At 43.8% G+C, this 24,254-nt stretch overlaps 1 protein-coding gene and 1 long non-coding RNA gene across 8 annotated transcripts in view; one reads left to right on the forward strand and one right to left on the reverse strand.

The window, feature by feature from the left end:
- DHRS7B (dehydrogenase/reductase 7B) overlaps positions 1-24,254 on the forward strand; it is a 62,994-nt gene that overhangs the window by 25,619 nt on the left and 13,121 nt on the right. For 2 of the 6 annotated variants that reach the window (XM_006939923.4, XM_023244805.2), the window contains exons 2-3: positions 15,605-15,783; positions 20,571-20,680. In XM_006939923.4, the coding sequence (XP_006939985.2) occupies positions 15,605-15,783; positions 20,571-20,680 (289 nt within the window). Of the gene's footprint in view, positions 1-9,091; positions 9,228-9,978; positions 10,117-12,023; positions 12,160-12,695; positions 12,830-15,604; positions 15,784-20,570; positions 20,681-24,254 lie in introns of those variants that run through there. The other 4 variants (XM_045044209.1, XM_019817294.3, XM_045044208.1 and 1 more) reach the window with 4 other exon arrangements.
- On the reverse strand, positions 12,824-20,575 carry LOC123381849. 2 transcript variants are annotated; one of them, XR_006589324.1, is made up of 3 exons: positions 16,542-20,575; positions 15,226-15,462; positions 12,824-13,058 (listed from the first exon to the last, which is right to left on the reverse strand). It is a non-coding gene; the product is annotated as an uncharacterized LOC123381849 (long non-coding RNA). The 2 variants fall into 2 exon arrangements; XR_006589325.1 differs by lacking the exon at positions 12,824-13,058 and having other exon boundaries at positions 15,142-15,462; positions 16,542-16,767; positions 17,018-20,575.

Consider the following 24,254-nt stretch of genomic DNA (forward strand, 5'->3'; position numbering starts at 1 on the left):
GATTTTTTCCTTTTAATATAGACTCTGGAATTTGCCAAGTATTTTCTTAAAACCAAAAAGGCTCTGAGAGAGAAATAAGGGGAAAAAATCTGTTCGGGGGTCGGGTGGGGGGGGGGGAGTGGGAAAGAAAAGAGTGAGTGAAAGAAATAGTTTGTTTGACCCCCTACGGTGGGCCTGTCCTGAGGAGACATAGCTGTGTCTCAGGGAGCTGTTTGCTAGGACACTATGAAAATAAGGTGATAGGGCACTTGCTGGGCTATTTTTAAATGAAATCTTAGAAGCTGGCTGTGGAAAACCCCTCTCAGGTTGTTATGCTTTCCTTCTCCTTTTGCCCTTTCAGTTTGTGAAGTTTCTTTTTTTTTTTTTTTTTTAATGTTTTCTGGCATAAGAGTCCATGCTTTACAAGTTTTAAGTAGAAGCATTGTAAAAACTGCTTCAGAATAAAGGGCGTTTCCTAGCTAAGTTTCACAATAATGTTTTTCAGTTCTAAAAATAACTTGGAACTCAGGGTGAAGTATCATCCTCCGTAAATTACAGTAAGGCAGATTGTCTGAAAGATGGTGGACAGGGACAGAGGATTTATCCAAATCTGTGAGGAAACTAAGGCAGTAATTTGTTAGAATTTAAAATAATCTGATTTCAACCACGAGCCTACTTGAAATTGGACAGCATTTAGTGTTTAATCCTTAGTGAATGACATACCTACTTTTCTTTTTTTGTTGTGATAAAATACACATAGTAAAGTTAACTGTCCTTTTAAGATTGTATTTTCAAGTAATCTCTACACCCGGCATGGGGCTCGAACTCATAACCCTGTGATCAAGAGTTGCCCTCCCCACAGACCGAGCCAACCTGGCACCTCACAGAGTTTACCATCCTGACCATTTTTAAGTGTACAGGTCAGTGGTATTAAATACATTCGTAGTGTTATGCCACCCTCACCACCATCCATCTCCAGAATTCTTTTTATCTTGTAAAATGGAAACTCTCCATTAAAATATAACTCCCATCCCTTCCTGCTCCCACCCCAGTCCCTGGCAAGTGCCATTCGACTTTCTCTAAGGATGTGACTGCTCTGAATGTCTCATATAAGTGCAATCATAAAGTATTTGCCCTTTTGTGACTGGCTTGTTTCACTTAGCATAATGTCTGCAGGGTTCATCCGTGTTGTAACATATTGCAGAATGTCCTTCCTTTTTATGGCTGAATAGTATTCCATTGTATGTATACTATATTTTGCTTATCTGTTCACTGGTTGATGGACACTTGGGTTGCTTCCGTGTTTTATCTATGGTGAATAATGCTTCTGTAAGCATGGGTGTACACTTACCTCTTTGGGATTCTGTCTGATTTTTCGCGGTATATATCCAGGGGTGGAATGGCTGGATCATATGGTAAATCTTTTTATGTTTTTGAGGAACCTCTGTACTATTTTCTCAGCATGTCTACCATTTTATGTTCCCACCCACAGTGCGCAAGGGTTTCAACTTCTTTACATATGTCCAAACACTTGTCATTTTCTGGTTTTTGTTTTTGTTTTTGTTTTTGTTTTTGGTAGTAGTCGCTCTAGTGGATGTGAGGTACTATGTCACAGTTTTCATTTGCATTTCACTAATAAATAGTGATACTGAGCATCTTTTCATGTACTTACTGGCCATTTTCATACCTCCTGTTGAGAAATGTCTATTCAAGTCCTTTGCCCATTTTTGAATCAGATTGTTTGTTTTGAGTTTTTTTTTTTTTAAGTTTATTTACTGATTTTTGAGAGGTGGGGGGAGGGAGACAGAGACAAAGGCAGAGAGAATCTCAAGCAGGCTCCACACTGTCAGTTTGGAGCCCAAACTGGGTTTGAACCCATGAACCATGAGATCATGGCCTGAGTCAAAATCAAGAGTCAGGAGCTTAACTTAACAGGCACACCTGTTTTGTTTTGAGTTTTATGAGTTCTGTATATATTGTGGATATTGATCCCTTGTTAGATAAATGGTTTGAAAATATTTCTCCCATTCTGTACATTGCCTTTTATTTTGTGGATAGTGTCTTTTAACGCACAAAATTTTAAAATGTTCATGAAGTTTAGTTTGTGTAGTTTTCTTTTGTTGCCTGTGTCTTTGGAGTTGTATCCTAGAAATCACTGTCAAATCCAATGTTGTGAAGCTATTGCCCTATGTTTTTTCTTCAAAGAGTTTTATTGATTTAGGTCTTACATTTAGGTCCTTGATCTGTTTTGAGTTAACTTTTGTATAAGGTAAGGGTCCAACTTTGTTCTTTTGCATGTGAATATCAGTTTTTCCCAGCACCGTCTGTTGAAAAGACTGTCCTTTCCCCATTGACTGAGGTTGGCACCCTTGTCAGAAGTAATTTGATGATATATGGAAGGGTTTATTGCTGGATTTGCTGTTGTATCCCCCTGGTCTATATGTCTATCTTTATGCCAGAACCACATTTTTTTTCATGTTGATTTATTTTTGAGAGAGAGAGAAACAGAGCATGAGTGGGGGAGGAGAGAGAGAGAAGGAGACACAGAATCCAAAGCAGGGTCCCGGCTATGAGCTGTCAGCACAGAGCCTCACGCGGGGCTCGAACCCATGAACGATGAGATCATGACCTGAGCCGAAGTCAGACACTTAACTGACTGAGCCATCTAGGCACCCTAGAACCACATTGTTTTGATTACTGTAGCCTTGTTTTGAAATCAGGAAATAGGCGTCTTCCAGCTTTGTTCTTTTTCAAGATTGTTTTGGCTATTTGGAGACATTTGAGTTCCCATATGAATGTTAGGATGGGTTTTTCTATTTTGGAAAAATGTCCCTAGGATTTTACTGGGTATTGCATTGAATCTATAGATCACATTTTAATAATATTAAGTATCCTACTCCACGAATATGGGATATGTTTCCTTTTATTTATATCTTGTTTAATTTCTTTCAGCAGTATTTTGTAGTTTTCATTTTCTAAGTCTTTACGTCTGTGGTTAAGTAAATACTTAAGTATTTAATTTTTCAGCTATCTTGTAAGTAGATTTGTTTTTGTAATTTCCTTCTCAGATTAGTCATTGTTTGGATATAGAAATGCCAACTGATTTTTCTGTGTTGACTTAATATCTTGTTACTTTGTAGTATTTATTTATTCTTACACCTTTTCTGTAGTCTTTAGTGTTTCCTATGTATGAGATCATATCATCTGCAAATGGAGATAATTTTACTTTTTCCTTTCCAATTTAGATGTCTTTTATTTCTTGCCTCATTCCAATACTATGTTGAATAGAAGGAGTGAAGTGGGCATCCTTGCTTTGTTCCTGATCTTAAAGGAAGAGCTTTCAGTCTTTTACCATTGAGTATGATGTTTGCTGTGGGTTTTTCATATATAATTTTTATTAATTTGAGGTAGTTTACTTCTGTTCCTGTTTTGTTAAGGGTATTTCTCATGAAAGTGTGTTAAATTTTGTCAAGTGTTTTTTCTGCATCAATTAAGATGGTTATGTGGTTTTATTCCTCCAGTTGATGTGGCATATTTTACATTGATCAATTTTCATATGTTGAACCATTCTTGCATTTCAGGGACATCTCAGTTGGTCATGATGTATATTTTTTAAAATATGCTGCTGAGTTTTGTTTATTAATATTTTGTTGAGGATTTTTGCATCAATTTTCAAAAGGGATATTGGTCTGTAGTTTTTTTTTCTTTTGGTTTTAGATTTTTTTCTTTATGGTGTTTTTTTTCTTGGTATCAGTGTAATGCTGATCTCATTGAATGAGTTAGGAAGTGTTCTCCACGATTTTTTTGGAAAAGTTCAAGGGCTTGTATTAGTTCTTCTGTAAATGTTTGGTAGAAGTCACGAGTGAAGCCGACTTTTCTTTGTTGACTTTTTTTTTTTTCATCACTGACTCAGTCTCCTTAATAGTTACTGGTCTATTCAGATTTTCTATTTCTTAGTAATTGAGTTTTGGTAGTTTTGTGTTTCTAGGAATATGTCCATTTCATCTAGTTTATACAGTTTATTGGTGTATCAAGTTCATAGTACTCTCCTGTAATCCTTTTTTATTTCTGTAGAATCAGTAGTAATGTCCTCACTTTCTTTTCAGATCTTAGTAATTTGAGTCTTTTCTTCGTCTCTCTTTTTTTTTTAGCCCAGCTAGCTAAAGGTTTGTCAATTTTGTTGAACTTTTCAAAGCACCAACTTTTGGTTTCATTGATTTCTGTTTTCTGTTCTGTTTCATTTATCTCTGTTCCAATCTGTATTATTTCCTTTCTTTTGCTAGCTTTGGCTTTAGTTTGTTCTTTTTTCTAGTTTTTTTTTTTTTTTAATTGTAGTTAGGTCATTGAGATCTTTCTTGTTTTATAATGTATGTATTTACAGCTATGAGTTTCCCCCTTAGCACCATTTTTTTTGTGTATCATAAGTTTGATGTATGTGTGTATGTATGTGTGTGTGTGTGTATAATATTTATTTAACATAATAATAAATATTTAATATATATAATACATATTTAAAAACACACACACACTGGGGCGCCTGGGTGGCGCAGTCGGTTGAGCGTCCGACTTCAGCCAGGTCACGATCTCGCGGCCCGTGAGTTCGAGCCCCGCGTCGGGCTCTGGGCTGATGGCTCAGAGCCTGGAGCCTGTTTCCGATTCTGTGTCTCCCTCTCTCTCTGCCCCTCCCCCGTTCATGCTCTGTCTCTCTCTGTCCCCAAAATAAATAAACGTTGAAAAAAAAAAATTTAAAAAAAAAAAAAAAATAAAAAAATAACACACACACATATATATGTGTATTTTTTAACTTTATTTATTTATACTGAGAGAGAGAGAGAGAGAGAGAGAGAGAGAGAGAGAGAGAGAGAAAGAGCACACATGAGCAGGGGAGGGGCAGAAAGAAAAGGGAGAGAGAGAATCCTAAGCAGGCTCCATGCTATCAGCACAGAGCCTGATGTAGGACTCAATCTCACAGACCATGAGATCATAACCTGAGTGAAATCAAGGGTCAGACACTTAACCACCTGAGCCACCCAGGCACCCATGGTATATTATATTTTTGTTTTTATTTATCTCTATTTTCTCGTATCTCTTGTTGTTGATTTCCAACATTATCCTGTTGTGGTTCACAGAAGATACTTTGTATGATATCTATCATTCAAATATAAAGACTACTTAGAGAGGGGTACCTGGGTGGCTCAGTCGGTTTAGTGTCTGAGTTCAGCTCAGGTCACGATCTCACAGTCCGTGAGTTCGAGCCCCACGTCGGGCTTTGTGCTGACAGCTCAGAGCCTGGAGCCTGCTTTGGATTCTGTGTCTCCCTCTCTCTCTGCCCCTTCCCTGCTCATGCTGTCTCTGTCTCAAAAATAAATAAAAACATTAAAAAAAAAAAAGACTACTTAGAGAATTTGTGCCTAACATGTGTATATCCTGAAAATTGTCCCATGTGTACTTGAGAATAATGTGCATGCTGTTGTTGTTAGCTAGTGTTTTATACGTCTTTTAGACCTAGTTATTGTGTTAAGTCCTTTATTTTCTTACTTATCTTTTGTCTGGTTGTACTTTCCATTATTATGAGTGGGATATTAAAGTTTCCAACTACTATTGTAGGACTGTCTGTTTTGCCTTCAATTTTGTCTGTTTTTACTTCATATATTTAAAGTCTGTTTTGTCTGATATTAGTGTAGCCACCCCTCCTCTCTCTCTCTCTCTCTCTCTCTCTCTCTCTCTCTCTCTCTCTCTCTATTTGCATGGAGTATCTTTTTCCATCTTTTCACTTCCAACCTCTTTGTGTCTTTGGGTCTTAAGTGAGTCTCTCGTAGGCAGCATGTAGTTGAATCATGTGTTTTTATTTATTCTGCCAAATTCTGTCCTTTGGAAAGTTTGATCCATTCACATTTAAGGTAATTACATAAGGAAGGACTTACTTCTGTAATTGTGCTATTTGTTTTCTGCTCTCCTCCCCTTATTTCCTGTATTACTGTCTTCTTTTACATGTAGTTGATTTTTTTGTAGCGAAACGTTTTGATTCTCTTCTCATTTCCTTTTGTGTATGTTCTATAGTAATTTTCTTTGTGGTTGCCATCGGGGTTATGTTTAACATGCTAATGTTGTAACACTGTAATTCGACTTTATACCAGCTTAACTTTAATAACAGACAAAAATTCTCCTTTATAGCCCTTATCCCTTTTGGTTGTTGGTGTCACAAAATTACGTCTTTATACATTGTGTGTCCCAAAGACTAAACTAATAATTTAAAATGCATTAATCTCCTAAATTATATAGGAAACAAGATTCAGAGTTACAGAACAAAGTTACAATAAGACTAGCTTTTAAACAAAACTTTTTAAAAAATGTATCTTTTATAGCATGTAGAAAATAGAAAGTGGAGTTACAAACCGTTGTAATAATTCCAGTTTCTTTGTTTTGCATGTATATAACTTTACTGAAATCTTTATTTCTCCATATGACTTTGAAGTACTGTTTAGTAGTGTCTTTTCATTTCACCTTGTAGGAGAGGACTTCCATGAACATTTCTGCAGAGCAGATCTACTGATAAACTATCTCAGCTTTTGTTTATCTGGGAATGTCTTCATTGTCCCCTCACTTTTGAAAGACGATTTTGCCAGATACAAGATTTTTGGTTGACAGTTTTTTCTTTTAGCACTTTGAGTATAGTGCCCACTTCATTATATTTGTCAAAGTTTGTGATGAGAAATCTGTTGATCATCTTATTGAGGATCTCTTATATTTGACAAGTCTCTGTCTTTGCCTTTAAGGAAGTTTGATTACGATATGTCTTGGTATGGTTCTCTTTGAGTTCATGTTACCTAGAGCTCCTTGAGTTTTCTGGGTGTTTTATTCGTGTCTTTCAGCAAAGTGGGGAGGTTTTCAGCCACTATTTCTTCAAGTATTCCCTCTGCCCCTTGCTCTTTTCTGTTTTTGAAGCTTCTATAATGTGTATGTTGGTCGGCTTGATGTGTCTCGTGATTCCCTTATAACTCCGTTCACTTCTATTCAATCCTTTTTTTCTCCTGTTTCTTAGATTCAATACTTTCCATTGTCCTGTCTTCAAATTCGGTGATTCTTCTGCCTGCTCGAATTTTCCTTTGAATTGCTCTAGTGAATTTTTCATTTCAGTTATTATTCTTTTCAATTCCAGTGCTTCATTTTGCTTTCTTTTTCTGTCTCGTTATTGATATTTCGATTCTTTTCATACATTATTTTCTTGACTTTCTCTACATCTTTCTTTAGTTTTTTTTTTTTTTTTTGAGCATCTTTAGACAGTTGTTTTAATATCTTTCTTTATAAAGTAAACCTATCTTTAGGTCTTTTGCAGGGACAGTTTCTGTTGTCTTTTTCCCTTTGAAGAGACCGTGGTTTCCTATTTCTTTGTATGCCTTTTGACTTTTTTGTTGAAAACAGGACATTTGAACCTAATAACGTGGTAACTCTGGAATCAGATTTTCTCTTTTCCCTAGTGTTTCCTCTTTTTTGTTAATTAATTAATTAGCTTCCCTGTTTTTGTAGGATGTGTCTGTGCCAGGGATCAGCATGATATATAAACTTAAGGTCTTCTCAGGTCTTTTCCAAGCCTGGCTTTCTAAGAGCCTAGTTTTCTAAAAGCCTACTTTCCTTGGACATGCGTGGTCACTTTCTAATTTTACCCACACATTCAGTTGCTTTTGAATGTCCAACTCTTTAATTAATGGCTCCCAAAAGGAGAAAAAGAGGAAAGTGAAGGGAGGATAACATGCTGCCAGCTCTTTAAATAGCCGGTCGTCACCTCATCCAGAGGTGGAGATGCTTGCTCCAATGGAGGGAGGTGCAACCACAATGGTGGCCCACCTCTGTGATCAGAAAGCAGCAATCAGCAGTCAGGCCCAAATCCATAATGTTGGGAGCAGAGGGTCTTTTTTGCCCATCCTCATTCCAGCAGGCTGTGTTGCGCCAGGATGTGGTGCACAGCTGCATGTCCCTGAGGTGGAGCCTGTGTAGCTGCTACTGTGTTTACAGCTGAAATTGACTGAAATTAACTACAACTTACCAGACAAGCCTTCTCAGAGAATTTGCAAGCCTTCAATAGATTCCAGAGTTCTAAAATACACAGTTACACCAAACATTCTGCCAGGGCGATTATTGAGGAGGTTAGCAGACAGATTCCTGATGCTTCTTACTCCACCACTATCCTAGCATCCTTCTTCGTCTTTTGTTCTTCTTCTTCTTTGTTTAAAATGTTTTATTTTATTTTTAAGAGGGGGGAGGGGCAGAGGCGGCTCTGCGATGAGAGCGGAGAGCCCAGTGCCAGGCTCGAACTCACGAACCGTGAGATCATGACTTGAGCTGAAGTCAGATGCTTAACTGACTGAGCCACCCAGGTGCCCTGTCCTAGAATCCTTCTAGTGTACATTTTATTTGTTTTTTTTACTGTTTGTCTCTCCCATTGAGACGTCATCTCCATGAGGACAATGATTCACTTTGTGTTTGTTCACTGTACCACCGACCCTGGAAAAATCGACATACAGTAGGTGCTCAGTAAATGTTTGTAGAATGAATCTATACCATAGCACATACGGAGGGCAATTGTGCTCAAGTTTGAATACAAATATTGTGAGTTACTGCGTTGTATGATTATTTCTGAAGCTCATGCCCAGGCCCAGTTCCTGTTAGATACTCTGGTTTGAGCCCTACCAACTCCTTTTAAACACACTGGATTCCTGACTTTATGTTTACATGGCACCTTGTTTGTCATATTCATGTGGTTGTATGTAGTTTTTTAAGGTAATAATCTAAAACTCAGGAGTCACAAACTAGCAGCTGCCCTGGGCCAGGTTGTGTGTTGTGTGGCCAGCACAGTGGTTTGATTGTTTTGACTTTGAATTAAAGCTTCAGGTGAGGCTTGTCCTTTAGACAGGCCACCACTATGTGGTTTTACAATGATTGTTTCTCTCATTATCACAGTTCTAATCGCTTAATTGTTGTGTTTCTTTGTTTGTCGTCAGCCTCCTCATCTAGGCTGTGATCTCCACGAGGTCGGAAACCATGTCTACCTCATTCATTGCCTTACAGCCCAGTCCTAGCTGAGTCTGATACAGGATGGCGCTTGATAAATGAGGTGTGAATGAACATAAAGTAACCCATCTGGTCTCTTTACCACACATACTGAACCACGAATAACCCTCGAAGCCGCCTGCTTGGCTGCCATTGCCTAGTTCCTTCCGCAGATCTTCTCCAGGAATTTCCTTTCTTCGGTGAGTTTAGGGGTCAGCACCATGTGTGTTCAGAACATTAGCATGTACAGGATGCTCCCTATGTGTTTTCTCATTGGAATAACCATCCCCATTTTGAAGTTACAGTACACGTTTGCAGATGGTAAATTTGCCCATGTCACACAGCAAGTACACGACGTGGTGGACTCGAACCCAGCTCCCCAAGTGCCAACTTGGTGCCTTTTCTGCTTCACCCTCACAGTGAACTTGCTGTCTGGTTTCTGTCAGGGCCTCTCGTGTGTTTTCTAGGAAGCTGGGTGAGATCACTCCTGCATCTCCCAGTAATACCTGATTCATTTTATAAAGCATGTTAGACACCGAAATTGTTTTGTGTGTGTGTGTGTGTGTGTGTGTGTGTGGCAAGGTCCTAGGTAGGCATCATGAGTGCTGTTTTTAAAAAGCAGAACTAAGACTCCGGTTTCTAATAAACGTGCCCTGTCCTTGTGTAGGTAGCCTGCCCTGCAGGGTCTGGAGCTGTGCTTGGCTCCTCTCTTCCCGCCCTCCCTGGCTGGGGCTGCTGTGCAGCGTGTGTGCTCAGCGTCTCACTGGGGAGCAGGGCTCGCTTCAGCGTGGTTGCTCTTCCCGGGAGTGGGCGCTCAGGAGCCCGGTCTGAAATAGTCTCAGGCCTCCCTTTTGGTTTTATCTTGACTAATGCCAGCCGGCACTCCTTTAAACTGGGGGCCCTAAGGCTGGCATCCCAAAGTACACCCTCCAGGTCACCTGTCAGTGTCCCGTTCCGGCGCTTTAGAGACGGCTTGCTGACCTGAAGTTGTCCTCTGGCCTATACTCTTAGTCACTCTGTCCCAGGTCAAAAGACCAAAGAAGACGCTGGCACCAGGACCCGCCACTGGCAAAGTAGCTGTCATTTGAGGTAGGATATTGTTTTTTCTTTCCAGTTGAAGACAGCCTTAGCTGCTGCTGCTCATATGCTTAGACCGAAAAAGAGCAGCTTTCTCTGCTTTTACTTTCTGAAAATAGATACGTACTTTCAGATATGGGTCATAAGCATGACCCATAGCTTATGTCACCTTTGGTAGATCAGCTGTTTAGAGCTGGTCGTCAGTTATGAAATATAAGAGCGGGTGTAGGTTTGTGGGAACGGGATCCTAACTGCTTTTGGTGATACTAAGCCACTCCTTGCCGCATGATTTCAGCGTCCTGCCTTCCAGTTGGAACTCCTCTCTGCCCTTTAGCCCATTTTCTTGTGCATAACATGGCACATTATTCCATGACTAATCCTTCTTTCAGACCTGAAATCATTTTTATTCTTGAACTGTGGAGAGCTTTTGGATACCCTCTTTTGATTTTCAGATGTGGCTGTTAATGGTTTAATTTCTATGTGTGGTTCTGAGTAGATTCCACAACTTGTTTTTATTGATGGTTCAAATTATTTTTTATAATTGCTCGAGAGAAGAAAGGAATCTTAGGAACAGATTGCATCTGTGAAATTCAACGTAGAATTGCGGCTAAAGGATGAGGAATGGAATAACGCTAAAGTGACATTTCTGTGCAGAGTCGATTTCTTGGAGATCGTCTTGTTTCTAGTTTGAGGTTCCAAAAGGAATGTCTCAGTAGAATAAGGGAACAGCTGAATTTCAAAGTCACAGTGAGAACCCATGAACTTTCTGGCTGCCCAGGCCCATGTAACACTCACCCACGAGGAACTTTTCTACCTTTACCCTCTTTTAACTTAGGTCTAGAGCTCCATAGTCTGTGGTATGTGAAAATACAGGTGGACGAGCTTAGTGCGTGAATGCCTAAACTCTCTAACTTCTACATGCCGGTTGATGTGGCTTATTACTGGAAGGTCATGCTTCAGGTCACTTCCCTGTCAATTAAGAGAGTAGACATGACTGTGAGTGCATACGCTTCTATTAGGCAGTGCACTCGCACATCTAGACCATGTGTGATCTGTGGTTCCTATCCAAGGGAGGCTATCTTGCCTTTTTCCTTTTCTGACCTCACTCTCTTTTTGTGACTTGCCCTACTTTCTGCTCTGGCTCACAGCGATGCTGGGCTATCCCTTCTATCTACGAGCTGATCTCCAAATGCTAGAAATTGTGAGCTAGATTTTTTTCCCCACTCTCTTTTATGCCGTCAGTCCTGCCTTCCCAGTTCTGTCTGAAACTAGCAGTTGAACATTTTGGTATAAAAGGCAAAACTTGTAAACACATTAAAATCCTTCTTACATGTCATTTTCAAAGTACACAGGCCCACTTTGACTCCGTTTTACAGAAGAGATTTACTTCCTAATCTGGAAATGTGGCCAGCCAGGACACAATTCCTTTCTTCCACTTTGAAGTTGTCTCTTTGCTTGGAGAATGCCCCCGGACACCACAGCAAGGCGGTAGGGCTGAGTTACCTCCATGCCTTGCTCTCTTGAACATCCTGAGTGCTGAGGGTGAGACAGGGAGGAGCCGGCCCAGCTGATGCTCAGAGACTGGAGAGGCCTGGTGGCCCAGCGGCCCATCAGTATGGCCACGTGCACTGCAGAGTGGAATGCGAGGGGGAAGGTCTTTCCGAACTTGAGAAACTCCCGGAGAGTTGGGATCGTCAATATGACCGCCTTCACCTGGTCAGGAAAGTGACCTGAATACCTACCCTGAAATTGAATGTGATGCTGTCAAATAAATGGCTTGCTCTGGAATGTCTTTTGCCACCATCATCATCCTGAGTGAGCTGGGCGCAACTGGTGCTGATTTCTAATTTACTTTGCATTCTGACTCTAATAACTCGCCAGACTGAATGCAGATGTGCGCTCTCCCCACAGAAAGCCGGCCCGTGGGCCGAGGATGGATCCCATTAACGTGGTGCCATGTTTGCCTCAGGCAAAGTGGTCCCCAGGGCCAGGAGACCAAGGCTGGCATGCGATGTTGTGTCAGGTGCTCAAGGAATCCCAGAAGTGTACCAGACGGTGTGTAGTTTTCTCTCTTTTCTTCGTGACCTAGATTGCTGGCTTGAGTTTTAAATAGGTGCATGAAAATGCGGTTTGTTGGGAGCGTCGTTGTCCTCTGGGGGGAACCTCGCTAGATGGGTTTTCATCCCGCTCCTCCCCAGGCGTGAGGAAAGGGTGGCAGGGGCGGTTGAAATTTGTCTGCTCTCTCCTTGCTGTGTTGGCCTCAACTCTTCTGGCAGCCACATTTTCTAATACAAACCTTGGCATACGGGATCCTGACTTCTGACAGAGTTGGGGTGTCTTTTTTCCTAGTTGTTAATGTAATTAAACCAAAGGGTTTATGAAGATGTAAGAATTAAACTCCAGTGAGCTCTATGTTTAATGAATTTCCTTCATTTGGAAGAAACCAGTTTTCATAAACCAGGGACTCTTTCAGACAACCTTGGGAACCTGACTGCGGTGAGACCAGTTCCTGGGTCGGGAGCTTTTAGTTAGTTGTGGGTCATGATGATGCTGACGGCAACTACATTTACCGGGCACTTCCCCTTTTCTAGAGACTGTGCACGCTTTTCCACGTATTAATTCATCTGACCTCAGAACAACAACCTGCAAGGTGGGCACTCACATGCCCTCATTTTGCAGATGAGGATACTGAGGCCCAGAGTGGTGAGGTCCCGTACCCAGGCTGGTAAGTAAGTGGCTGAGCCAGAATGCGAACCCAGACAGGCCGCTCGAGGGTTCATCCTTGTAACTCCTGCACTGCCGTCACTTTGCCATCATTAGTGTTTTCCATGTGGTCTCTGCAGCCTCTGAATTTGGGGGGCAACAGGCCCCCACAGCCTTCAGTGGAGTTCTGGTTCAGCCCCGGGTTGAAAGTCTGAAAAGGGCAGGCTTCACAAGACTCTGGTCTCCAGGGCCTGTGGAGGAGTATGCAGACCTGTTTCCACCCAGCTGACCTAATGGAGCTCTGGGCCCCCTCCCACGGGCCGAGGCCTGTTTTCCCTTCATGAGTCCCTTCTTCACCTCCCTGGTCATCCTGGGCAGTGGCCGGATCCTGGGTAATTCTGGGCCAAGCAGGGTGATCCACCTGGGGACCTGCCTGATACAAGGATCTGGGATTACAGTGGGATCAAGTTCTTCCTAGACGGTCGTCCTGCTGGGTTGAAAGCTCTCTACGCCAAAATTTATTACATGAGAGTTCTGAGCTATAATTACCTTGGGGTCTACCTGTGTTTTCTAATTGCTATAGTCTTCTGGTAAAGCTACACTAACAGATTGGCAATCATTCCTGCCTCCTGAGAATTCATCCCTCCCATCCTCGGGAAATACTCCTACAGCCTCGGTCTTCAGGGGTGGGCCCCGTGAAGATCCCCAGGCAGCACTCACAAACCCATGAAACTGCAGAGGCACTGGTACCTGCTCTAAGTACCTGCTTCTGAGTACTTCCCAGGTGCCAGACAGAGGGTCCTAGGGTCCTAGCATTTCCTCCTGGGATTCGGCCTGACCTGTAAGCTCCAATACCTGGCCTCGGCTTCCAGCCGTGGGCAGGGGATGGTGCCATTAGTACCCTGGAAAAGAGCTGGGCACTTTAGAAGCCACTTTAATTGCCAGTCCATCCAAGTGTAGGCCTGACACAGTGTAGGGTGAGAGGGAAATGTAACCACTTAGCAGACAGTAGTTGGGGATTTTTCAGAAGTAGAATAAGTGGAGGTTGATGGGAAACAGTCATTTTTACAGGTGTTTGCTAAGAATGGTAATTTTTTATGGTGACCAAGAAATTGGATATATTTGGAAAGGCAGATGAAAAAATAAACCAAATACTAAACTAGTTGAGTTGACAGTTCAAATCCGAGCAGAACTCTTTTGCAGTCGAGCAGTTTAACTTACATCAGGACAACTCACCCTGATCCTAAGGTTCAGGATCAAAGCCAACTCAGCCTATAAGTGGATCGGTGTTGGGATTCAGTGGGTTCCTGGCTTCATGGTGTCCACGGAGGTGATGTTGTTTTGGGAATGGAAGCAGAAATGTATTTTTTTTAATATATGGAGTTGAGGACATGGGGCATTCAGCAGGTGAGTGATGGTTTTTATGTAGTTACTCCCAATCTGATGAATAATTAAAAGCTTTAGACTGGTTTGCAGGAGCTCTGCTTTTGGTTTCCAGTCTCTTCCTTCCTGGACAGGATTATTATGCTGATAATATCCCGGTCCTGGAGGTGGACTGTGGGTAGTGGGCCTTTTGTGTAATAGACTCAGCCCGTGTGTCAAATCGCCTTACAGGGCGTCTCTTACAAAGTGACAGACATGGTGTTGCTCCTCACTAGCTCATTCTTGACCTTCCTTTAATCCTGTGTCTCCCTCCTCTCTTAGCTTGCTTTCGGCATAGGGGCATGGATGAGTGACAAGGAATCGAGGAAGGTTGGGGGAGCAAGGAAATTTGGGGCGGTTGTGTAAGGAATGGATGTGTTTCCTAAGAACTGATTGCCACTGATGCACAAATACTCCTGTGGCCCCCTGATTTCATCCGGCTGGCGGTGGCTCACCAGCGAATGCTCAGCAGGAGCCTGGCATGGTGCACGGCCAGACAGTCCACTTCACAGCCTAAGTCTGTGCCTGTGCCTGGCAAAGGGCAGCTCCCCTGTGCACTGAATTCCCTTTGGGTGTCTGTGAGGCCTGTGGCCAGGAGGATGTTTGTGGGCCATCGCAGAGACCATCCAGAGGACACCCCATCCAGAAACAGCCATCTGGTTAGGGAGGAGTATATGGATTGGTATAGTTTCCTCTTTCCTTTTTTTTTTTTTTTTTTAACGTTTGTTTATTTTTGAGAGAGAGAGAGAGAGAGAGAGACAGAGTGGGAGCAGGGGAGGGGCAGAGAGAGGGAGACACAGAACCTGAAGCAGGCTCCAGGCTCTGAGCTGTCAGCACAGAGCCCGACATGGGGCTCAAACCCAGGAGCTGTGAGATCATGACCTGAGCCAAAGTTGGATGCTTAACCAACTGAGCCACCCAGGTGCCCCTCTCTTTCCTTTTTAAAAAATGTTTTCTAGTTTCACAAATAGGGGTTGAAAATGATAATGGGCATACCTGATTTCCCCTAAATAGGCTTCTGAAGGAGATTCAGGTGAGCGTTGACGGGCCAGAGCCTCCTGGAATACTCATAAGTAACTGGGTGCAGTGCCGAATGGCTCCCTCAGCTTGTTCTGGGGTTGCTGTGCGCCTGAGAGGCATCGCGAGGTCTGTGGCTTTGCTGTTTGCTCATGTTAGCCAGAGTGAGAGAAAGCAAGTTCCACGATGCTGAGCAGTCAGCATAGAGCACGGGGCCTGGAAAGACATTTGTTGCGTTCAGAGCTAAAGTCCGCGCAAGAGAAATCTGGGCTCTGTATCAGTCTACGGGGAGGAGGGCTGGCAGGTCCCTTGAGTTTTCCTATTTTGTCACAAATTCATTGGATTTGGGTTCTTTCAGGAAGAGTCTGCTGAAGGTGAGGGTCATGGATTTTATCACCTCTACGGCCATCCTGCCCCTGCTCTTTGGCTGTGTGGGAATCTTCAGCCTCTTCAAGCTGCTGCAGCGGATGCGAATGAAGGCCTATCTCCGGAACGCTGTGGTGGTCATTACAGGCGCTACCTCAGGCCTGGGGCGAGGTGGGTCCTGGGGGCAGTGCTGTCAGGAGGGGCAGGGAACTTGGCCCAGACTCGAGGAGCAGCTCGGCTGCATAGGTGCAAATAAGTGACACAGGCTAGGTGACTGGGGAACAAGAGTATGTCACTGTCTCTGGTCCACTTGGAAGAAGCAAGAGCTTAAGTGCAATGAGAAATGGTCCCTGACTTTCATTCAGCATCAGTGTAGGGGGGTAGAATCCACGAGGAAGACTGTGGCGAACCGGACACTATGTGTCTCGTCTAAGTGGGCAGCTGCTGGCTGTGGAAATAGGGATTTTTATGTGAAGGCTCCCTATTTTCTTTCTTTTTTTTTTTTTTCAACATTTATTTATTTTTGGGACAGAGAGAAACAGAGCATGAACGGGGGAGGGGCAGAGAGAGAGGGAGACACAATCGGAAACAGGCTCCAGGCTCTGAGCCATCAGCCCAGAGCCCGACGCGGGGCTCTAACTCACGGACCGCGAGATCGTGACCTGGCTGAAGTCGGACGCTTAACCGACTGCGCCACCCAGGCGCCCCGCGGCTCCCTATTTTCAAATATGACAACTCATTAAAAAAACATTTTTATCTCTGTGAGGACCAAACGAAATGTGCCTTTTCCTGGATTTAGCCAGCATCCCTAGTTCATGGCCTTGGTGTCCCCTTCTCCTCACCTTCCTGTCACTGGGGCTGTGCCTCTAGCTGAGCATGGCCTTGGCGGGACTGGAAACAGAATAAATGATACCTCAGCTGTGCCTCACCTGGGTTCTCCAGGTTAGTTCCATCTACTTTGGTGAACGCGGTGAGCCTCTCGGCCCCAGGAACTTTGTGCCGGGACACAGGCCCAGAGTCAGTCACCGCCCCCTGCCTCGTACAGATGAGTCTGTAGAGCTGCCGCCATTTCCCTTGCACACATGTGCATTGACTTCGGCATAGTACCAAGGACAAATGCAGGCACGTCCTATGGAGCTTCCTCCTTCTCAGCACCTGCACACGGAGCACACGACACCAGTATATCATCTGCATGGGGGCTCAGTTCCATGGAAGAAGGCCGAGAGGCACCCAGAGTTGTGGTAACCCCATCCCTGCTGCATCTGTCGGTTGGTACCATAGCACAGCCAGCGCTGATGGAACATCTCTGATTTATAAGGCTCTGGTCAAAGTGCCGGGACAAATAAAAGACAGGGTGCCTGGTCTCAGGTAGTTCACAGTCTGATGGAGAGGGGCAAGGACTTACCTCAGCATATTGACATTTCAGTAACGGATGCTCCCGTTGAGGCCCGGCAGACGAATGGGCTGGGTTGTGCTTTATCTCCCCGAATCCTTGCAGCTAAGATTCAGAGACTTGCCCTAGGACTTCTAGATTCAAACCCCATGTCTGACTCCAGGACTCCGTCTTGTATCACCTGTGGGGGGGATGGCCAGGGAAAGGAAAGCACGGGCCAACAGGGAGGGTGTTGCAGATGGGCCCAGAGCAGGGAGCAGCATGGTTGTGCGGGGGTGGGAAGCACTTGGCGGTTGCAGGAACATAAAGGAGCAGATGGGGTCTCGTCTGCTGGGTAAGTGGCTTGCGGGCAGCCAGGGGGAGCCTGGGAAAGCTGTAGGTAGGTTCATCCACATGCTGCTATGATGTTTTAGATGAGATCTCTGGGGGTGAACTCTGGGCCTGTCATTAGATATCTAGACCTGCGTGGGGACAGCTGCCTCCAGGCCCTTTGCCACAGTCGGTTTTCTGACCTTACTCAGCTACTATATATAGGGTAGTCAGCAGCCACTTCTCTTGATCTCAGAGAGAAGCATTTTTTTTTTTAAGTCCTTGAACAGTATTTGAGAGTTGGCTGGGATGGAAAGGTAACTTGCAGGTACTCTGATATGGGAATGTTGGAGAAGGACACTGTCCTCTTTATCATTCTCCGGTTCCTCTTCTGGAAACCAAGACTGGGAAGGGAATAGAAAATATAACTGAAAGAAAAACAATAAGTGTGTGTGTGTGTGTGTGTGTGTGTGTGTGTGTGTGTGTGTGTATCTCCTATATTAGGTCAGCCTTTTCCCAAATTCCAAATCACCCTGCTTATATTGTGTCCTATGTAACACGTTAGGGACAAAAGTCCATGGATCTCTCCCCACTCCAGCCAGTCAGAACGGGAACAGATTCTCACCCAGCCGTTGCAAGTACAGGCGCCACTGTTGGTGACTCCCAAGGAGGTGCTGCTGCACCTTAGCTTTCAGAGGAGGACGGCCACGGGTTGCCCTTGGTGGCTCTGCTCCGCCTGCCTGCCGTGTCAGCTGCTCTGAAAGTCTGAACTGTGATAGTCTTCAGATAGCTTTCTGTATTTCTCCCCTATTTTGTATATTTAAGCTCCATGAGCTTATCCTTGTAAAACAGTAAGACCATTGACTAAAGGAACAGAATGTTCTGCATACCCACTTTAGCCAGCCTCAGCCCTGAGGTTGTGAATAACTGTCTTGATGTAGGAGGCCCAGAGTGCCTGCAGCACTGGGGAATCATCTGGCAGCCCTAGCTAGATAAATGGTACTTTGGGACTGTTTTCCTTTTTCCCTTGACCCTCCTGCCTCCCTGTGTCAGCTTTTTCAAGAAATGAAAATGGAATCCTTGCAATCTGTTGTTTTCATTTCTGTCACTCCCTACACAGACTTTAATTTCCTCCTTTTTTTGGCTTTGCTGGGAAGCAAAGCTTAAGCAGAATGTACGTGACCATTTTCCAGAAGCTGTTTATATGCTAGTGTGCCTCTCCCCGCCTTTGGTTCTGCGTGTCTGCACCCTGTGGTGGCACCTTATGACACGTCCATTGTGTCAGTCACGTCGGGATGAAATGGGGTGAGGAGGCTGGCCATGCCAGAGATTCCTCATCTTTTGGAATGATTTTGTAAACCAGATGAGCAGATGTAGCCTCAGGAATGCTGCTGTCTGGCTTTGAGGGCTGCCGCCACACCCACCCCTATGAGGCGTTTGCTGCTCTGCTGAGAAAGCACAGCAAGGCAGGCTGGGCAGGAGCTGTGACCCTGACCAGACCATGTGGGGACAAGCAGAGTGAGGGCTGCAGCTCTGTCTGGGTTTGTGCCCTTTGTCAGGATGAGCCAGTGAACAGACCAACCAGATCTTCAAAGAAGGTAATACAGCGCACCTGAAAATCCCTTGGTTTAGTCCACTTAGCACTTCCTTCCAGAAAAGTCCACCTGGAGACCTACTAGGAGGTGCTGGTCTGAGGATGGTAAGTGAAAGCTCTAAGAGTAGCTAAAGGAGGAGCTGTAGAGTGAAAAGAGAGGGCTTTGCACAACAAGACAATCTAGATGTCAAAAGAACTTTCTCTCTGTTTTCCTGAAGGATGCTGGAGTTTCTTTTCCCTTCCTGTTTTGAGCCCTTCTAGCTTTTGACACTTTTGTGGGTGAAGGACTCTCAGACCGGTACACCCTGTCTGGACTCACAACCTCCTCCTATCCCAACCAGGAATTGACAGACTTGATCTCTCAATATCCCCCACAGTCTAGTCCTGGTTCTGGAGGTCTCCTCTCCCTACACTTCCCCCTGGGCCTCAGGGGACTTACCTGTGACCCTTGCTGGGCTAGTCTTAGAGATGCCACCCCACCGCAGCTGGCCACAGAGCCTGCCTCAGTCAGAGGCCCCTCTCCCAGAGTCAGGGGAGCTGTGTTGATGAGGGGAAGCCAGGCCCAGGAGATGAAATGGAGAAAAGCCCTGCCAGCACCTGGTTCCTGCTGCCGGGGGCCCTGGGCAGCCACCACTCCTGCCCCTCCCCAGCCTTGGCCACTCTGCTCTTTTCTCTTCATTCTTGAGCAATCCCAGCATCCTCCTGGTCAGTCTTTCTGCTTTGCCCCAGTGTGTGTTGGGTCTCTTTTCTTGCCACCAAAAGAACGCTGATAGAGGTACCTTGGTCTCAGTGGATGTCCTCATCACTTGTTGCCTGGAATGTTGTAGAGGGTTCAGCAGAGCCTGATCGCCACAAGTCCTCTTCTCACCCAGCTGGAGGCAGCCTCTTAGACACAGCCTCCCTTACTGATCCTTTGCTGTTGCAGGCACCCGGCACGTTCAGCTCTTCTGACTTGTTTGTCATTTCCCAGCGTAGCAAGGCTGACATTCTGTGTCCCAGATGTGTCTGTCCATGGCCCCGCAGGTGCTTTGCAAACTCTGCTCCTTTAGCCTTCAGCGCTTTCCAGAGGGATAGCCCCTGAGGCCTCAGGACTGGGGTAGGGCCCCCCATCCCTTCTCAACAGAGTCCTGTGCCCCCTGTGCTTGTAGGAACCATCTACCCCCCGTAGATCTGTACCTGTTACATTGAAATGATTTGGGAAACAGCCTAGATTGTGCCAGAATGCAGGCCTCGGCAGACCACGGTTTCGCGGTAGCTGGTGCTGCCTGATCGTTGAGTGTATCACTTGACCTCTTGGAGCTTCCTCAGCTGTGAAAATGAGGATAATGCTCACAGGGCTGTTCAGAGCTAAAGATCATTATGGAAAGTTCTGAGCATGGTACCTAACAAATCTGCCCACCAGTCTCGGCCTTCCTCTTGGCCTGTGGATGTCTGTTGTACCACTGACCCTGAGCTCTCTCAGGACAACAACAGCTCATTTATTATTGGGGCCTTAACTCCTGGCTTCATGCCTGGTCCACAGCAGGGGCGAATACACATGTGTAGAGCATGTGAAGAAACAAATTCATATTCTGAAACATCGGGTAAGTTTGGACTGACCTGCACCGGGGAAGAAAGGCATGGAATCTCCTCAGCTGACAAGGTTCTTTCTTCTTCCCTTAGAATGCGCCAAAGTCTTCTACACTGCAGGTGCCAGGCTGGTGCTCTGTGGCCGGAACCGGGAGGCCCTGGAAGAGCTCACCAAAGAACTTGCTGCCTCTCTGGCCACCAAGGTGAGCCCAGGGGTGTGTTTGCCGTGGGCACGAGGCATTGTCTGCAGGCATCTGAGGAGATAGCGGCCACTTGGGCTGCTGCATGTGCAGGGCACCCACGTGGTCACTCGGTGCCAGGGTAGGCAATGGGTCCCCACGGCCTGCGGAGGGAGAACTGTCAGACGATTCAGATCCCCTCTCTGCCACTTACTAGCACTGCTTATTTAGGCGGTTCCCTCCGTGAACGCTTCCCCTCCGCCTTTACCTGGCTAATACCTAGTCATCTTCTCTATGGTGGGGGGTCGGGGGAAGGTTGGCCATGACTTCTAAAGTTTTAATTGTGGAAAATGTACATAACATAGTATTTACATGCATAGAAAGATGTACATTTAAATAAAATATTCACGTCATACTAATTATTTTAACCATTTATAGGTATACAACTCAGTGGCATTAAACACATTCAGAGTATGTGTAACTATCACCACTTTCTATACTTAAAACCTTTTTATCATCTCCAACAAAAATTCTATACCTATTAAACAATAATTCACTCTTCCTCCCCTCTCCCCAGTGCCTGGAAACCTCTATTCTACTTTCTTTCAATGAATTTGCCTCTTCCAGATGCCTTGTATAAGTGGAAAATACAGTATTTGTCCTTCTGTGTCTGGCTGTTTCACTAAGCCTTATGTCTTCAGGGTTCACCCATGTTGTAGCATGTATCAAAATTTCATTCCATTTTCATTGCAGTACTCCGTGTCGGAGTGATATTCCAGTGTACGTATATACCACATTTTGTACATTTATACCACATTTTATTTCTCCGTTAATTTGTTCATGTGCACTAGGGTTGTTTCACCTTTTGGCTGTCATGAATAATGCTACTGTGAAGGGACCTGTGCACATATCTGTTTGGGTCCCTGCTTTCACTTTTTTTGACTCTGTGCCCAAGAGTGGAATGGCCGGGTCATAGGTAGTTTAATATACAAGCTTTTGAAGAATTGTCAACTGTTTTCCACAGCAACTATACCATTTTACATTCCTACCAGCAGTGCACGAGGGTTTTGCTTTTTCTGCATCTTTGCCAACACTTGTTACTTTCCATTTTTTACTATTTTCTTAAATTATACTCATCCTAGGAGATATAAAGGGGCATCTCATTGTGGTTTTGAATTGCATTTCCGTAATTTCATATGATGTTGAGCACCTCTTCATGTGCTTACTGACCATTTGTATGTCTTCTTTGGAGAAGCGTTTTTCAAGTCCTTCTCCCATCATTTTTAATCAGATTGTTTTTGTTGTTGAGTTTAGTTTTCTGTATATTCTGGATATGAATCCTTTATTAGATCTGTGACTTGCAAAGATTTTTTTCTCATTCGGTAGATTTTCTTTTCACTTTCTTAACAGTATCCTTTGATGAAGAAAAGTTTTTAACTTAATGTAATTATTTTTAAAGTTTGTTTATATATTTTGAGAGGGATTGTTGAGTGCATAAGAGAGAGAGAGAAAGGGGGGCAAAGGGCAGAGAGAGGAGAGAGAGAATCACAAGCAGGCTCCACAATGTCAGCCCAGAGCCCAATGCCTGGCACAGTCTCATGGTGGTGAGATCATGACCTGAGCCAAAATCAAGAGTCAGATGCTTATCCGACTGAGCGACCCAGGTGCCCTAGAAAAGCTTTTAATTTTAGACAAAGCTCAATTTATTTTTTTTGTCACCTGTATTTTTGGTGTCATATCCATGAGGTTGTTGCCAAATCTAATGTTACGAAGATTTTCCTTGATATTTTATTCTAAGCGGTTCTATAGTTTGACACCAACATCTAGGTCTTTAATCCACTTGATTTAATTTTTGTGTATGGTGTCAGGTAAGGTTCCAACTTCATTCTTTTGCATGTTCATATCCAGTTTTCCCAGCACCAGTTATTGAAAACATTGTTCTTTCCTGCTTGAAATGTCTTGCCACACCTGTCAAAAATCACATGACCATGAATGCAAGGTTTATTTTTGGGCTGTCTATTCTATTTATTGGTCTGTATATCCGTCTTTATGCCAGTACCACACTGTTTGATGGCTGTAGCTTTGCAGTAAGTTTTGAAACCAGGAAGTGTGAGTCTTCCAGCTTTGTTCTTTTTTTTTTTTTTTTCAGTGTTGTCTTGGTTACTCAAGGACCTTTGAGATTCCACATGGATTTTAGGATTTTTTTCTATTTCCTCCAAAAAAAATGCTACTATTTTGATAGGGATTGCATTGAATCTGTACATCACTTTGGGTAGTATCGACAACAATGTTAAGTCTTCCGGTCCACGAATGTGAGCTGTCTTTCCATGTATTTAGGTCTCCTTTAATTTCTAGCAGCCGTGTTTCGTAATGTTTATTTAGCATACAAATCTTTGACCTATTTAGTTAGATTTATTCCTAAATATTTAATTCTTTTAGGTGCGATTATAAATGGATTTTCTTTCCTAATTTCCTTTTCAGATTAGTCATTGCTAGTGTGTAGAAACATAGCTGATCTGTGTGTGTTGACCTGGTACCCTGCAACTATGCTGAACTGACTTATATTAGCTGTAATAGCTTTCTCTGGATTCTTTGGGGTTTTCTTTTTAAAATTTTTTTTTCAACGTTTTTATTTATTTTGGGGACAGAGAGAGACAGAGCATGAACGGGGGAGGGGCAGAGAGAGAGGGAGACACAGAATGGGAAACAGGCTCCAGGCTCTGAGCCATCAGCCCAGAGCCCGACGCGGGGCTCGAACTCACGGACCGCGAGATCGTGACCTGGCTGAAGTCGGACGCTTAACCGACTGTGCCACCCAGGCGCCTCTTTGGGGTTTTCTAAATATGGAATCACATTCATCTATGAATAGTTGTCTTCTTCCTTTCCAGTTTTGGTGCGTTTTATTTCTTGTGTAATTGCTCTGATTAGAACTCTGGTACTGTGTTGAATAGCTGCAGTGAGAGCAAGCATCCTTGTCTTGTTTTTGATCGTAGGGGGAACACTTTCCATCTTACACCATTGAACATATATTAGCTATAGGTTTTTCTTAAACATCCTCTACCACATTGAGGAATTCCGCCCCCATTCCTGGTTTTCTGAGTTTTTATCATTAAAAGGTGTTAGATTTTGTCAAGTCTCTTTTTTGCATCAATTGAGACAATCCTATGGGGTTTTTCCTTTGTTCTATTAATGTGATATATTGATTGAGTTTATTACGTTGAACCACCCTTGCATTCCTAGGATAAAACCCACTTGTTTGTGGTGAATAATCTTTTTTAAATGCTGTTAAAATTGGTTTGCTAGTATTTTGTTGAGGATTTTAACATCTATATTCATAAAGGATGTTGGTCTATAATTCTCTTGTGATGTCTTTTTCTGAACTTGGTATCAGAGTAATGCTGGCCCCACAGAATGAATTAAGAAGTATTCTCTCCTTCCTCTTCATTTTTTTGGAAGAGTATGAGAAGTGTTGGTGTTCTTTAAAGTTTGGTGAAACTCACCAGTGAAGCCATCTGGCGCATGACATTTCTTTGTGGGGAGGTTTTAAGTTATTGCTTTAATCTCTCTACCTGTTTGTTATATGTCTGGTAAGATTTTC

This window comes from Felis catus, chromosome E1 (assembly GCF_018350175.1).
Source record: "Felis catus isolate Fca126 chromosome E1, F.catus_Fca126_mat1.0, whole genome shotgun sequence".
Lineage (NCBI taxonomy): Eukaryota > Metazoa > Chordata > Mammalia > Carnivora > Felidae > Felis > Felis catus.